This window comes from Myodes glareolus, chromosome 3, assembly GCF_982192425.1.
Source record: "Myodes glareolus chromosome 3, mMyoGla1.1, whole genome shotgun sequence".
NCBI lineage: Eukaryota > Metazoa > Chordata > Mammalia > Rodentia > Cricetidae > Myodes > Myodes glareolus.
Genome location: NC_142028.1, coordinates 37,701,413 through 37,715,727, shown reverse-complemented (window position 1 = coordinate 37,715,727; position 14,315 = coordinate 37,701,413). Strand labels below are relative to the sequence as shown.

General features: G+C 40.5%; 1 protein-coding gene across 5 annotated transcripts in view; it reads left to right on the top strand.

Annotated features, from left to right (window-relative positions):
- The window catches only part of Fancd2 (FA complementation group D2), an 84,452-nt gene that overhangs the window by 5,530 nt on the left and 64,607 nt on the right, over positions 1 to 14,315 (top strand). For 4 of the 5 annotated variants that reach the window (XM_048438619.3, XM_087904428.1, XM_048438616.3 and 1 more), the window contains exons 3-10: positions 430 to 570; positions 1,533 to 1,600; positions 1,739 to 1,842; positions 2,262 to 2,322; positions 3,902 to 3,954; positions 7,692 to 7,770; positions 11,253 to 11,377; positions 13,813 to 13,900. In XM_048438619.3, coding sequence (XP_048294576.3) covers positions 430 to 570; positions 1,533 to 1,600; positions 1,739 to 1,842; positions 2,262 to 2,322; positions 3,902 to 3,954; positions 7,692 to 7,770; positions 11,253 to 11,377; positions 13,813 to 13,900 — 719 coding nt within the window. Of the gene's footprint in view, positions 1 to 429; positions 571 to 1,532; positions 1,601 to 1,738; positions 1,883 to 2,261; positions 2,323 to 3,901; positions 3,955 to 7,691; positions 7,771 to 11,252; positions 11,378 to 13,812; positions 13,901 to 14,315 lie in introns of those variants that run through there. The other variant, XM_048438622.3, reaches the window with a different exon arrangement.

Genomic DNA, 14,315 nt, shown 5'->3' with positions numbered 1-14,315 from the left:
GGGGAGGGGAGAGAGAGAGAGGAAGAGAGAGAGAGGGAGCTTTTTGTTTTGTTTCGTTTTGCTTTTTGAGCCAGGGTTTCTCTGTGTAATAGCCCTAGCCGTCCTGGAACTAGCTCTGTAGACCAGGCTGGCGTTGAACTCACAAAGATCCACCTGCCTCTGCCTCCCAAGTGCTGAGATTAAAGATGTACGCCATTTGCTGAATGTGATTTTATTTGGTGGTTGTTTTGTTTGCTTTGCGGAAGCCACTGTTGCTGACCACCATTGGAGATAGCTCATTTCACTGCAGCTTCAATGTGACTGACTCTTCAAGGACACATCAGAATTTCCTCTCAGAACGTTTAGTCCTGGGTTTGTATTTTAATCTTTGCATTTTTCTTATCTTTGTGATCATATTCTTGAAGGTTTTATATTTGTTTGTTTTTCCAGAAATCATGAAACAACCCCTTTCCAAGCTGGCAAAAAAATCTCACGGTTCTCATGAAGTTGAAGAAAATGGCAGTGTCTTTGTAAGGCTTCTTAAGACTTCAGGACTCACTCTTAAAACTGGAGAGAACCAAAACCAGCTAGGTAATATTCAAAGTGTATTTATGAATTCAGTGAAAATGCCAGGATTATCATGGATGATTATCATGGATTTCCACAACAGGGAAGGTAGTGGGGATAGGAAGAGACTGGTAGTTAGAGGATGTGCTTACGACTTTTTTTTTTTTTTTTTGAGACCGTGTTTCTCTGTGTGACCCTGGCCATCCTGGGACCCAGGCTCAAACTCAGAGATTCACCTGTCTCTGCCTCCCGACTGCTGGGATTAACACAATCTAGTCATGTTTCTGGTCTTTGTGTGGTATGTGTGCGTGCATACAATCAATCTTTATGTTTTAAGGCTTGATAAATAACTATTAGATAACTCTAATTTTTTATTTAGAAAAATCATTCGTATGCTACAGGTAGTCCTTTGTTGTACACACACACATACACACAGACACACACAGACACACACAGACACACACACACACAGTCACGTATGTGTACACCATGGAAGCAAGTAGATCTGTATCAGAAAAAAATATGTTGAGCCTCTTGAGCCATATAAGGCTGAAAACATGTTTTTAGGGCATAGATACGTTGTCCTACTAAGTATATGACTGGTTATTTGTAGACTACTGGGTATCTGACATCTACTAAATTAAATCTTTTACACTAGGTTTAGAAGTTTTGTCTGAAGTTATACTTTGTAAGGCTGGAGAGATAGCTTAGTAGTTAAGAGTATATACTGTTCTTCCAGAGGACCAGAGTTCTCTTCCCAGCAACCACGTCAAATGTGTGGAACTCTAGCTCCAGGCCAGAGCCTGAGTATATATTTTCACATAAAAATATTTTAAGAGAGAGAGAGAGAGAGAGAGAGAGAGAGAGAGAGAGAGAAAGAAAAAACATTCTTGGTGGCATTATCAGATGTGAATTTTATCTTTAAGGAAGGAGGCTGTGGTAGACATTGTACATCATGTTTAGAAGCTCTCCTTCCTTCCTCCTAGGTGTGGATCAGATAATCTTCCAAAGGAAGCTTTTTCAGGCCTTGAGGAAACATCCTTCTTATCCCAAAGTATGTATCCTCTCTGTGGTACTTTTGCTTTTGCCAGAAGTACTGTGGAATTAGGCTGTAAAGTTGAGTGGCTGATAACAAGCGTTCAACTGTAGAGCTTACCTTCTCTTGTCTTAGTTATACAATCTTCTTGTTTAGGTAATAGAAGAATTTGTTAACGGCCTGGAGTCCTATATTGAGGACTGTGACAGTCTCAGGAACTGCCTGTTGTCTTGTGAGCGCGTGCAGGATGAGGAAGCGAGGTGTGGAGAAGAGGCTGTCTTCCAGAAGTGCAATCTGGCAGTAATTGGACTGGGCATGGGAAATGGAGTTTTCTTTGTTTTGCTATTTTTTTTATAACTCTTTTACTCAGTTTAAATGTAACCTTAAAAATATTTAATTTGAGGTTAGATGGCAAAGAACTTGAATATTTATTTTGAAGCAGGGTCTCTGCAGCCCTGTGTGTACTGGAACTCCCTGTATGGGCCAGGTTAGCCTCACAGAGGCTAACTTACAGAGAGCTGCCTCCTGAATACAGCAGCTAATGGCTTCTGCTTTCAGTTCAAGTCTGGCTTTGAGCATGATCTTGAAGGGCTGTGTATTTAACCAGTTTTATGTAAAAAAAAGGTAGTAAAGCATTAACATAAACAAAATAGGAGCTAAATACCTCTCTGTTTTACAGCACGGGTGCATTTTACTCCAAGAGTCTCATCAAGCTACTTCTGGGGATTGACATTTTACAGGTGAGACTGCACCACCTTTCCTGAGAACATGATGGATGTGACTTGGGGAAGCTAGCAGATAAGGGTTAGTTGGCTTGTAGCGACATGTCTGTAAATCATGTCTGTGTCATGGATTGTCCCTAGGCTGACTGATCTGGCAGTTCTGTTCATTTCCTCAGTATATGATTCTTGTTTATTTAAAAAAAGTTAAAACTGGTGTCTACCTGGCACAAGTGAGTGGGAGTATGTGCTCGTGAGAGTACAGGTGGTGAGGTTGCCTGTGCTGGAGCCCCTGGAACTAAAGTTTCATGCAGTTTTGAACTGCAGGACATGGGTTCTGGGAATCAAACTTGGGTTCTCTCGGAGAGCAGTGAGCATTCTTAACCACTGAGCCTTATCTCCAACCCCCTACTCTTTTTAATTTATTGAGTAGCCAGTCCCTTAACATGTTTTAATGTTTCAAATTGAACAAAGCTGTATAATGAAAAATATCCTTTCCACCCATCCTCCCTTTTCCTCTTTCTTAGTTTCTTCTTCATATACTTTTTAATCTCTTATTTTTCTTTGGAAATCTTGAATATAATTCAGTTCGCTCATATCAAAGTGGTCCATTTTTTATCCGAAGAGAAGATCTTCTTTGAAAACATAATCTTTTCAAGTCTGCATCTCATGGACTTGAAAGTTGCCATATTTAATAGTATCTGATTATTTTAATTTTCCTTAACAATCACTCTTTAATATTTTGGAATTCAAATTATTGATGTCTTTATATTCCGACATCTTATATTAAAAATACACAGTATCTACGTGAACATTCTTAGGGGGCGTACCACTCATATCATAATGTGTCCTCAAGAGTGCTGGTGGGAGAGACTTCTGACTTGTTATACATCTTCTAATCATTATTATTATAGATAATAAAGTAAACTATCTACTGATGAAATAATTCTAGGGGTTTAGCTGGTTTCATAAAAACACATTCACAACAGATATATCCATAAATCTCAACTTCAGAATCGCCTCTTTGTTGACTTTGCTATTTTTCCCCGGGGGTGATTCCAGGTAGAATTTGTCCTCTCTATTTTATCCAGTCCTCTTAGGCAAATTTTATGCTTCGTGGTTAGGTGTAGTGCTGTCTTAATTAGAAGCCACTCTTGTTACAAACCTCTTTGGAAGCCTCCTTTTGCTTTTATTTCTTTTTAAAGATTTATTTATTTATTTGTCTATTTATTTATTTATACAGTATTCTGCCTGCACACCAGAAAAAGGCATCAGATCCTATTATAGATGGTTGTGAGCCTCCATGTGGTTGCTGGGAATTGAACTCAGTACCTCTGGAAGAACAGTCATTGCTCTTAACAGCTGAGCCATCTCTCCAGCCCCTTCTTTTGCCTTCTTTACATTGCCATCTGTATGGTATCTTCTCCATTAAACCCAGCTTACTGAATTCTCCAGTATCGTAGTAGCATTTTAGAGTATCATCTAGCCACTGGCCTGATGTTGTACGAGCAGACCTTCTTGCCATTTTGACCTGATATCTAATATATTTCTGTTACGTGTTTTAAAACCATTGCCTGACTATGCATGTCTTCTCTTTTAGCCTGCCATTATCAAAATGTTATTTGAAAAAGTGCCACAGTTTCTTTTTGAAAAGTAAGTGGAATTATTCCGAAATGTTGAATGTACATTGATGCTTTTAGGACTCTCTGGAAAGTTTCATCTGAGATGTCCTATGGTCATGTTTAACATGCTAGGTTCCTGATCATCAATTACTTCATAAATACTAAGATCATTGTTAAAGCAGCTGGGTGGTGGTGGCGCACACTTTTAATCTAGCACTGGTGGGGCAGGAGCAGGTGGATCTCTATGAGTAGTAAGTTCCAAGATTCCAAGATAGCCAAGGCTACACAGAGAAACCCTGTCTCAAAAATCAAAAAAAAAAAAACCAAAAAACAAAAAACAAAACCTTGTTAAAATAATTAATACATGTGCTTGTATGTATGATGGTTCTTCCTAAGAGGGCACATAATACTTTGGCAGTTGTGGCCAGTTGGCAGAGCCTTTGCCTTATTTATTTATTCATTTATTTATTTATTTATTTATTTTTGTTAAGGCTTTATTGTATATGCATTAGTGTGAAGGTGTCAGATCCCCTGGAACTAGAGTTACAGACAGTTGTGAGCTGCCATGTAGGTGCTGGGAATTGAACTCAGGTCCTCTGGAAGAACAGTCAGTGCTCTTAATCACTAAGCCATCTCTCCAGCCCTTTTATTTTTATTTTTAAAGTGTATGTGTACCACTTATATTTTAAACTTACTGTGTTGGGCCTGGAGAGATGGCTTAGTAGTTAAGAGCTCTGGCTGCTCTTGCAGAGTATTGGAGTTGGAATTCCAGCACCCACAGAGCAGCTCCATTTGTAACTCCAGCTCCGGGAATCCGATGCCCTCTTCTGTCCTCCAAGGGCACTGCATGCACATCGTGTAAAGATACCCATGCAGATAAAACACTCATACATAAAATAATAAGTAGCTGGGCAGTGGCAGCACACGCCTTTAATCCCAGCACTTGGAGGCAGAGGCAGGCGGATCTCTGTGAGTTTGAGGCGAGCCAGGTCTACAAGAGCTAGTTCCAGGACAGGCTCCAAAGCTACAGCAAAACCCTGTCTCAAAACAAACAAACAAAAAAGATAAAATAATAAGTAAATATATATAAAAAAAAAGTCAGAAAGGAAAATTACCTGCCTGATATAAAATGACATAAGCATAAAATCTCAAGTATAGAAACATCAAAGATGTAAATATTCAATTTCATTAGCAAATGAAGAAATTTAAAATAAAAAATGGGGCTGAGTGTGGTTGCACACACGTTTAATCCTAGCACTAGGGGAAGCAGAGGCAGGAGTTTCTATGAATGCAAGGCCAGCCTGGTCTTCAGAGAAAGTTCCAGGATAGTCAGGGCTACACAGAGAAACCCTCTCTTGAAAAAATAAATAAATTAATAAAAAGTTGCCATGCAAGCTGAATGTGTAGCTCAGTTGGTTGGCTCCTTGGCTGGCCTGAAGACCCGCGTTTGGTTCCCACGACTGAAGCTATCCCAGCACTCCAGCAGCAAAGGCAGGAGGATCAGAAACTCAAAGTCACCCTCAGAACACAGTAATTTTGAGTCCAGCCCAAGACACATAAGACCCTGTCTCCAAAAAGAAAGAAAAAATATCAAGTGCATTTTCCCTACACCCAAAAAGTTTTTGTTATGTATGTGTTGTAAATGAGTATAAATCAATCATTGTGAAAAGCAATTAAGTTGTATGTCTCAAAACCTTAGATTTATGTCTGATGGCTAGACATGGTGGCATGTGTTTATAATCCACATTATAAACTTAGGAAGAGGAGAAAGGAAGATGAAGGATTCAGGTCATAGTGAGTGAGATCCTGGCTAGTCTGGGCTATGCTACGAGACTCTGTCTCATAGTAACAAAAAATAATCTTTAATTCCAGCACTTGGGAGGCTGAGGCAGATGAATCTTAAGAGTGCTCAAAGCTGGCTAGAGCTACGTAACGAAACAATGTCTTGAAAACAAAACAAGCACTATTTTCTTATTAAAAGTTTATTTTGTTTTTTTGTTTGTTTGAGACAGGCTCTTATGTAGTCCATATTGGCTTATAACTTGCTATATGGTTGAGATTGATCTTGCACTCATAATCCTGTTTCTACCTCCCAAGTACCAAGATTGCAGGTGTTTGCCATTATGTTTGATAAATTTATTAACTTTTTTTTTTTCCTTTTTCTCCAAAAAGGATTTCTCTGTGTTTCTCTGGCTGTCCTAGAACTCCTTCTGTAGTCCAGGCTGGTCTTCAGTTCAGAGATCTGCCTGCCTTTGCCTCCCAAGTGCTAGGATTAAAGGGCATATGCCACCACTGACTAGCAATTTTATTATCTTTTTTAAAAAGTCACTTATACTTGGTATGATGGTATATGGCTGTAATTCCAGTGCTCAGGAGGCAGAGTGAACAGATCTCTTGAGTTTGAGGCCAGTCTGTCTTTTGCAAATTCTAGGCCACCTGGGTTTGTATAATGACAACATATCTCAAACAAACAAGAGTCACAATGTGACTGTGCAAGTGATGCCGTCAATGTCCTTGCTAGGTAAACATGAGGGCCTGAGTTTCACCCCTAAAACACATGTTAAGAAACTGGACATGATAGTGTGAGCCTGTAATCCCAGCACCGGCAAGGCAGAGACAAAATCCCTGGACTTGTTGGCTGTCTAGTCTAACTGCATTGGTGACAAGATCCCTGGACTTGTTGGCTGTCTAGTCTAACTGCATTGGGGAGTTCCAGATTCCATGAGAGAATCTTGGTAAAAATATGAAGGAGTGATTTAAGAAGACAGCTGATGTTGACCTCTGGCCTCCATGTGCGCGCACACACACACACACACAAGAAAGTCTCGTTATTTTTAAGAGATAAGTATTATATCTTCTTCCTAGCCATAGCCACTATTTTAGTCACTTTTTTTTAGTCACAAAGCACTATGACCAAGGCAACTTACTTGTGGCTCACAGTTTCACAGATAGTCATGAGTTCATACCATCGAGATAGGAACATGGCAGCTGGTAGGCAGGCAAGATGTTGGAGCAGTAGCAGAGAACATGCATTCTTTTCTGAAAGTTGGAGACAGAAGAGAGCTAACTGGGAATGGCATGGACTTTTGAAACCTCGGAGCCTACCCTCAGTGACAACTCCTCCAACAAGGACAAACCTAGTCCTTACCAGACAGCTCCACCAACTAGGGACCAAACATTCAAATATGTGAGCCCACTGGCGCCCTTGTCATTTAAAGCACCACAGAACCGTTAACAGTGTTTCCTTCTAGTCATCTTTTTCATCAATATAGGCATGTCTGGGTTATTTATTCATTTATTTTGTGTGTTTGGTTATTGTACCCATGTGTGTCTGTGCACCGCATGCATGCCTGGTGCCTTTGAAGGCCAGAAGAGGGTAGCACATCCCCTGGTACTAGAATTACAGATGGTTGTGAGCCACCATATGGTTTGCTGGGAGTTGAACTTGGGACATTTGGAAGACAGCCCTTAACTGCCAAGTTGTCTTTCCAGCCCCTCTTTGTTTTGAATAATCACATTTGTGTCTAGCACTGAGCCATATAACTAGTAACTATATAGTATTGTTTATTGACTGGCTGAAGAATTCTGTGCAGTATTACAGTTTTCTGTTACCTAGTCAGGAATTGGTGATGCATTTTAGTAGTAGAGTACCTGTTCAGCATTTGTGAATCCCTAGAACCAAACAAAGAAAACAAAATTGACATGGGGAGAGGGGCAAAGGGAAGAGAGAGACAAACAACTCAATCCCTTTTCATTCTGACATTTCAGTGAGAGCAGTGATGGAATCAACATGTCCCGACTCATTATCAACCAACTAAAATGGCTGGACAGAATTGTGGATAGCAAGGTAGGTTTGGGGGCTTTATCAATTTAAAAGTTTTTTTTTACAACTGGGCATGGTAGCTTGTGCCTATAATTCCAGCACTTGGGAGGGAAAGGCAGGCTGATTTCTGTGAGTTTGAGGCCAGCCTGGTCTACATAGTGACACCTTGTTTAGACAACAAACAAAAATCTTAGTCAGGAATGGTGGTACATGACAATAATCGGAGCATTTAGAGGACAGAGGCAGGAAGATGAAAGTCAGTTTGAGCCAGCCTGGGCTACATAGTGATAACCTGGCCCAGAAAGCAAAACTTTTTTATATGACTGACAAAACCTTTTTGATTTTTGCGATTTTTTTTCCCTTTGTAAATGAAAATTTCATTTTCTTATCAATCATTATCATTATCATCACTTATGCCCCGGCAAATGTTTAAGCATGTACGGGCAGCCCATTTATGGTGGTTCCCCAGTTGTTTCTATCCTGGGCAGTCCTAGAAGCTTGTGTTATTGTCATACCCAAGGCTCCACAGTCTTCCTTTATGCTGTCTGTCCAGCGTTTTTTGGGCCTTCCTCATTGCCCTATCCCATGCACTCCTCCTCCAAGCAGTGCTAAGTTCGGGTATCTGCCGTCATTCATTCTCATAACATGACTGAAGTATCTCAAGCGCCATTCCTGTACCCTATAGTTTACTTCCTTCTGTAGATGGAGATGTTTCTTAATGTCATTGTTGCACAGCCTATCCACGTGATGCTTAGAATCCTCCTGAGACATGGCATCTCAAACACATTCTTATTTCTGTATTTCTTATCAATATATTATCTTTTTTTAAAAAGATTTATTTATTTATTATGTATACGGTGTTCTGCCTGCATGTATGCCTGCAGGCCAGAAGAGGGCACCAGATCTCTTTACAGATGGTTGTGAGTCATCATGTGGTTGCTGGGAATTGAACTCAGGACCTCTGGAAGAACAGTCAGTGCTCTTAACCTCTGAGCCATCTCTCCAGCCCCTCAATACATTATCTTTATTCAATTTTCCTAATTTGAGAATCTTGAATATTTGACTCTTTCAAAAATTTGATTCAAGAAAAGCTTTGGGGGGACGTGAGTTAGAATCCTCCCGGTAAGCCACGACCTTGTGGTGATATACAGATTATTAGAAATGGGTTAATTAAGATGTGAGAGTTAGCCAGTAAGAGGCTGGAGATAATGGGCCAGGCAGTGTTTAAAGGAATACAATTTCCGTGTAATTATTTCGGGTAAAGCTAGCTGGGCGGCTGGAAGCTGCCCCCTGCCCCTTCTACACTTTGGTTACATGAAATGATCTGTGCCTGTAATTCCAGCACTGGGGGATGAGGCAAGAAGATAGAAGTCTGAAGCCAGAGAGGGACTATATAGAGAGACCTCTGATTTACAGAGGCCTGGGAGAATAAGTGGGTAAAGGTTGCTATGCAACTAGAAGACCTGATTTGATCCCTGGACTCCACATGAAAACCCCACAATGCTTTCCTCTGTCAGGGACATCCGTATACACAGCATAATGCATTAATAAATACTTTTTAAACTTCCACAGTTATAAAGATTAAGTATAGTTTATTATATGTTAAATATTTGGTAAGGGTCTAGAGCAGTTGTTTTTAACCTGGGGGTCATGACTCCTTTGGGAATCAATTAGCCCTTTCACAGGGGTTGCCTAAGACCATTGAAAATATCCGATATCTACATTATGATTTATAATAACAGCAAAATTACAGTTGTGAAGTAGAAATGGAAATAATAGTGGGAATTGCCACAACATGAAGAACTGGGCACAACATTGGGAAGGGTAAGAACTACTGACTAGTGAGATGGCTGAGAGGTTAAGAGCACTTGTTGCTCTTGTAGAAGACCCGGGTTCAATTCCCAGCACCTACATGGTGGTTCACAACTGTCTGTAACCTCAGTTCTAAGATCCAGCAAGCACACGCGTGATGTATATATACATGCAGGCAAAGCATTCATACCCCACAAAGTGTAAAATAAATTTTGGGGAGGAGATGTGGTTTTGAGACAGGGTTATCTGTGTAATTGGAACTTGCTCTGTAGACCAGGCTGGCCTCGGACTCAGAGAGATCTACCTGCTTCTGCCTCCCAAGTACGCCACCACTACCTGGCTCGCCTGGCTATTTTTTTAAATGTTGGGAAGAAAGCTAGGCATGGAGGTATACAATTTTAATCCCAGTACTCGGGAGGCAGAGGAGGATCTCTGAATTCTAGGCCATCCTGGTCTACAGAGTGAGTCCCAAGACAGCCAAGGGTACACAAAGAAACCCTGTCTCAAAAAACAAAACCAAAAATGGGGGGGGATCATGTATTGTTTCAAAATCTCAAGATTCCTTTTTTCTTTTCTTTCTGAGATAGGAAACAGGGTTTCCCTGTATAGTCCTATCTGTCCTAGAATACACTTTGTAGACCAAGGTTGCCTCGAACTCACAGATCCACCTGCCTCTGCCTCCTGAGTACTGGGATTAAAGGCATGCACCACCATTGCCTGGTTCTAAGATTACTTTTTATTTCTGAAAAGTGGTGAGATCCCAAACCATCTTATTTCACTACTGATGCTTTAATTTGATTGCAAGTTGAAGGAAACTTTAGGTAGTTTTTGCAAGTATGTAATTTATGTAAGTGCCTTGGTAAAGCTGGTCTTACTTCTTCAGATGCTTATATTGTTTTTGGTTTTTTTTGTTTTTTCTTGTTTTTACAGGGTCTCATTATCTAACTCTTGACTGGCCTAGAACTAGTCTCGTAGATTAGGCTAGCCTAGAATTTTGACCCTCTTGCATCTATTTCTCAAGCCCACAGATTGTCAGTGTGCACTGCCATGCCCATTATCTTTTCAGAGGTTCTTAAAATCATTTTTTCTGGTTTTGACAGGCACTCCAAACTAAATCTTAGGAAAACAGGGATTTTACAGTCTCATCTGGGCTGGAATCTGGGGTCTGTACTCAATTTGGATGTACTCTATCTACTGTTATATGAATTTAGAGGAGAGGCATTTTCCTCTTTTGTGGGTATGTGTTTATGGACAGGTGCAAGTGTTTGTGCAAGTATCCAGAGACCAGAGAACAACCTTGGGTGTTATTCCTCAGGCAGCAGCCACTGTCCTTTCCTTCTTGAAATAGTCTTTCAGTAATCTGAGACTTGCTGATGTCCCCAAGAGGTCTATCTGCCTCTGCTTCCCCAGACCTGGAATTATAAGTACATGCTACTGTGCCTAGCTTCTTTCCCATGGGCTCTGGGGATTGAACATAGGCCCTTATTCTTGTGTTTTTTTTTTTTTCTTTTAATGGCATTTTATTATTATTGAGTATTTTCTTTCCCAGCTCCCATTTGCCTCTTAATTTAAATTTTGAGCTTGAATCAATTATGGTCATGTTGTAAACATGATGGTTTCAGGTCTGTATTTGATAAATAAGTACTGCTTATTTTGAGTAATGTGCTACAATTCTAATAATGTTCTCCCTGCAGGACCTCACAACCCAGATGATGCAGTTGATCAATGTTGCTCCAGTAAACTTACAGCATGACTTCATCATCAGCCTTCCTGAGATCCTAGGTGATTCCCAGCATGATAATGTGGGGAAAGAACTCAGGTGGGTAAGCACTGTGTTACTCTCTCATGGAGTCTCTACGAGGGGAACTTGTTCAGTGCAGTATGAAAAGAGCTAAGTTTAGGTCTAGTGAGGTAACTCAGTGACTAAGGGTGCTTGTCTATCATCTCTGATGATGTAAGTTTGGTCCTGGAGCCCACATAGTAGAAGATAACTGACTTCCATATATGCACCGTGGCACACATTGGTGTGTGCACACATACACGTGCGTTTGGGACATAAAGACTGGATCACAATGTTTAAGTTCATTCTCAGCTGTGTAGCAAGTCACAACCAGTCTGGGGTACATGAGACTCAAATCACACAAAAAAGTGGCTGGGTATAAAACTCAGTTGATAGAGTGCTTGTCTGACGTGTACAAAATGTGTTCTTTCCTAATACTGCATAACAGGTGTGGTGGCAGACAGTAGAGGCAGGAGAATCAGAAATTCAAGGTCATCCTTGGCTTCATCGTGAGTTTGAGGCTAGCCTAGGATACAAAAAAAATTAAACCCTGCCTCAAGATGTAAATATTATAAATAATGGTGCATGTACCTTACATGAATAGGAAGGGTTTGGAGTTTGATGTGGTTTTCTAGTAACTGCATAATTTGTGTAGTCCCATTTACTTTCTTCCTCCCCTCACCCCCTTTTTAAAATTAGGGTCTCATATAGTCCAGGCTGGTCTCAACTTCACTCTGTAGCTAAATATGACCTTGAACTTCTGATCCTCTTGCTTTTTCCTCAAGTCTTAGATCTGGAATTACAGGTATGTGCCACTAAGTTTGCCTTCCACATACATTTCTTTTTTGTTTATTTTGCATATGTGCCTGGGGATAATGCATACATGTACCACTGTGTGGAGCTCAGAGGACAGCTTTCGGGAGTTGAACTTTTCCTTCCATATTTTACATTCCCAGAATCAAACTCAGATCTTTAGACTTGATAGCAAATACCATTATCTGTTGAGCCACCTCACTGGCCCCCTTATATATTCATTTAAATGATGGACCTATTATGAAAACTCGTTACGATTAGGCTATAGAGAATTTTGTTTGCTTGTTTGTTTTTGTTTTTTGAGACAGTTTCTCTGTGTTGCTTTAGAGCTTGTCCTGGAACTAGCTCTTGTAGACCAGGCTGGCCTCGAACTCACAGAGATCTGATGGCCTCTGCCTCCGGAGTGCTGGAATTAAAGGCGTGTGCTACCATGCTCATCTGATACTTCCTCCTAGTTTGCCAGTTGGCTACAATGCTGTGCAATGCTGTAGATAATGTTCAGTGATTTCTTCCTTTGTGCTTTTAGACAGTGTGCTTCTGTGGATAGAACACAGTGTTACTCATTTTGCATGTACAATGGGCTTGTCCTGTTGCTGTGCATTCTCACAGGATCCCTCCTACCCATCTCACCTCTGTGCACTGCTGTGGCTCCATGCATTTGTTCATCATATATACCACAGTCCACTTAATTATTGTGGGTTTCTTTTCTTCTAGTTTTTCCGGAAAGTGTATACCAACTAAGTAGCAATGATTTCTCAGTAGTGAAGATGGTGAAAGAGGGGCATATCATTTCTACATATTCGAGGTTTTGTAATGAGCATGTATTATGTTTTCTAATGAAGACAATAACCAAACACAATCTTTTTTTCTTTTTTCTTTTCTTTTTTGGAGGCAGTTTCTTTTTATGTAGTCCTAACTGTGTGAAGCACCATATACAGAACAGGCTGACCTAAAGCTCACAGAAATCCTCCTGAGTGTTGGGATTAAAGGCATGCATCAAAATGCAGTCATTTAATGGGAACTAGTACAGCTGGCTTTCTTTTTTTGTTGTTTTTTTTGTTTGTTTGTTTGTTTGTTTGTTTTGTTCCTTGGTACAGGATCCCTTTGTGTAGCCCTGGCTGTCCTGAACTCGCTTTGTAGACCAGGCTGGTCTCCAACTCACAGAGACCCACCTGCTTCTGCCTCTAAAGTGCTAGTGTGCCATTACTGCCCTGCTACAGCTCGTTTCTTACCAGTGGGTTTTATTCTCAAGTTCAAGCAGCTACAGATTAAAGATCCCCCCTCTCAAAAAAATTGCATACACACTGACATACAGAGTTTTCTGGTCATTGTTTCCCAAACAACATAGCATGAGAACTGTTTGCATAGCTTTTACATCGCACGAGGCATTCTAAGACTCCTAGAAGTAATTAACAGTGTGTAGGAGGATGAGCAAGTTATGTAATATATGTAGTGTGTAATAACTACACCATTTTATAGAATGAACTTAAGCATCCTAGGATTCTGGTGCTGTGGATAACCTAGGAATCAATCCACTGCAGGTACGAAGAGACAACTGCATGTTCTGTCTTCCCCGACTCTAGTGATTGACTTTCTCAGGTTGTTTTCTGCCCAGTTCTATTCAAACCATTATCCAACTTTTCCTTCTTTGTTATTAACAGTGAGCTGCTGATTCAGAATACTTCATTGACTGTTCCAATTTTGGATGTCTTTTCCAGTCTCCGACTTGACCCAAAATTCCTGTCTGAGGTAGGAAAGACCCTGCTTTCCAGAAATAGGGAGAAATCATGTGCAATGAAAGAAAATAACACTGAAATTATGCTCACAAACATAAGTATTATGTGCACATGTACACGCACGCACACACACACATACATATACACACCCTCTGATAGGGATCATCACGAGTATCAAGACCAGGGCCTACTGTAACACTAAGCCAGAAATCAGCCCCTTTACTTTTTTTTTTTTTTTATGAGATGGTCTGACCGTGTAGTCCAGACTGGCCTCAAATGCAAACTCTTCCTGCCTTAGCCTCCTCAGTGCTGGAATAATGCATGTTTGCCCCTGGCCTGGCTTAAGCAATGCAATTTAGTTGGGTTTTGTTTAGTTTTTTACTGTGCTGATGATCAAACCCAGGGTTCCACAAACGCTAGGCAGACAT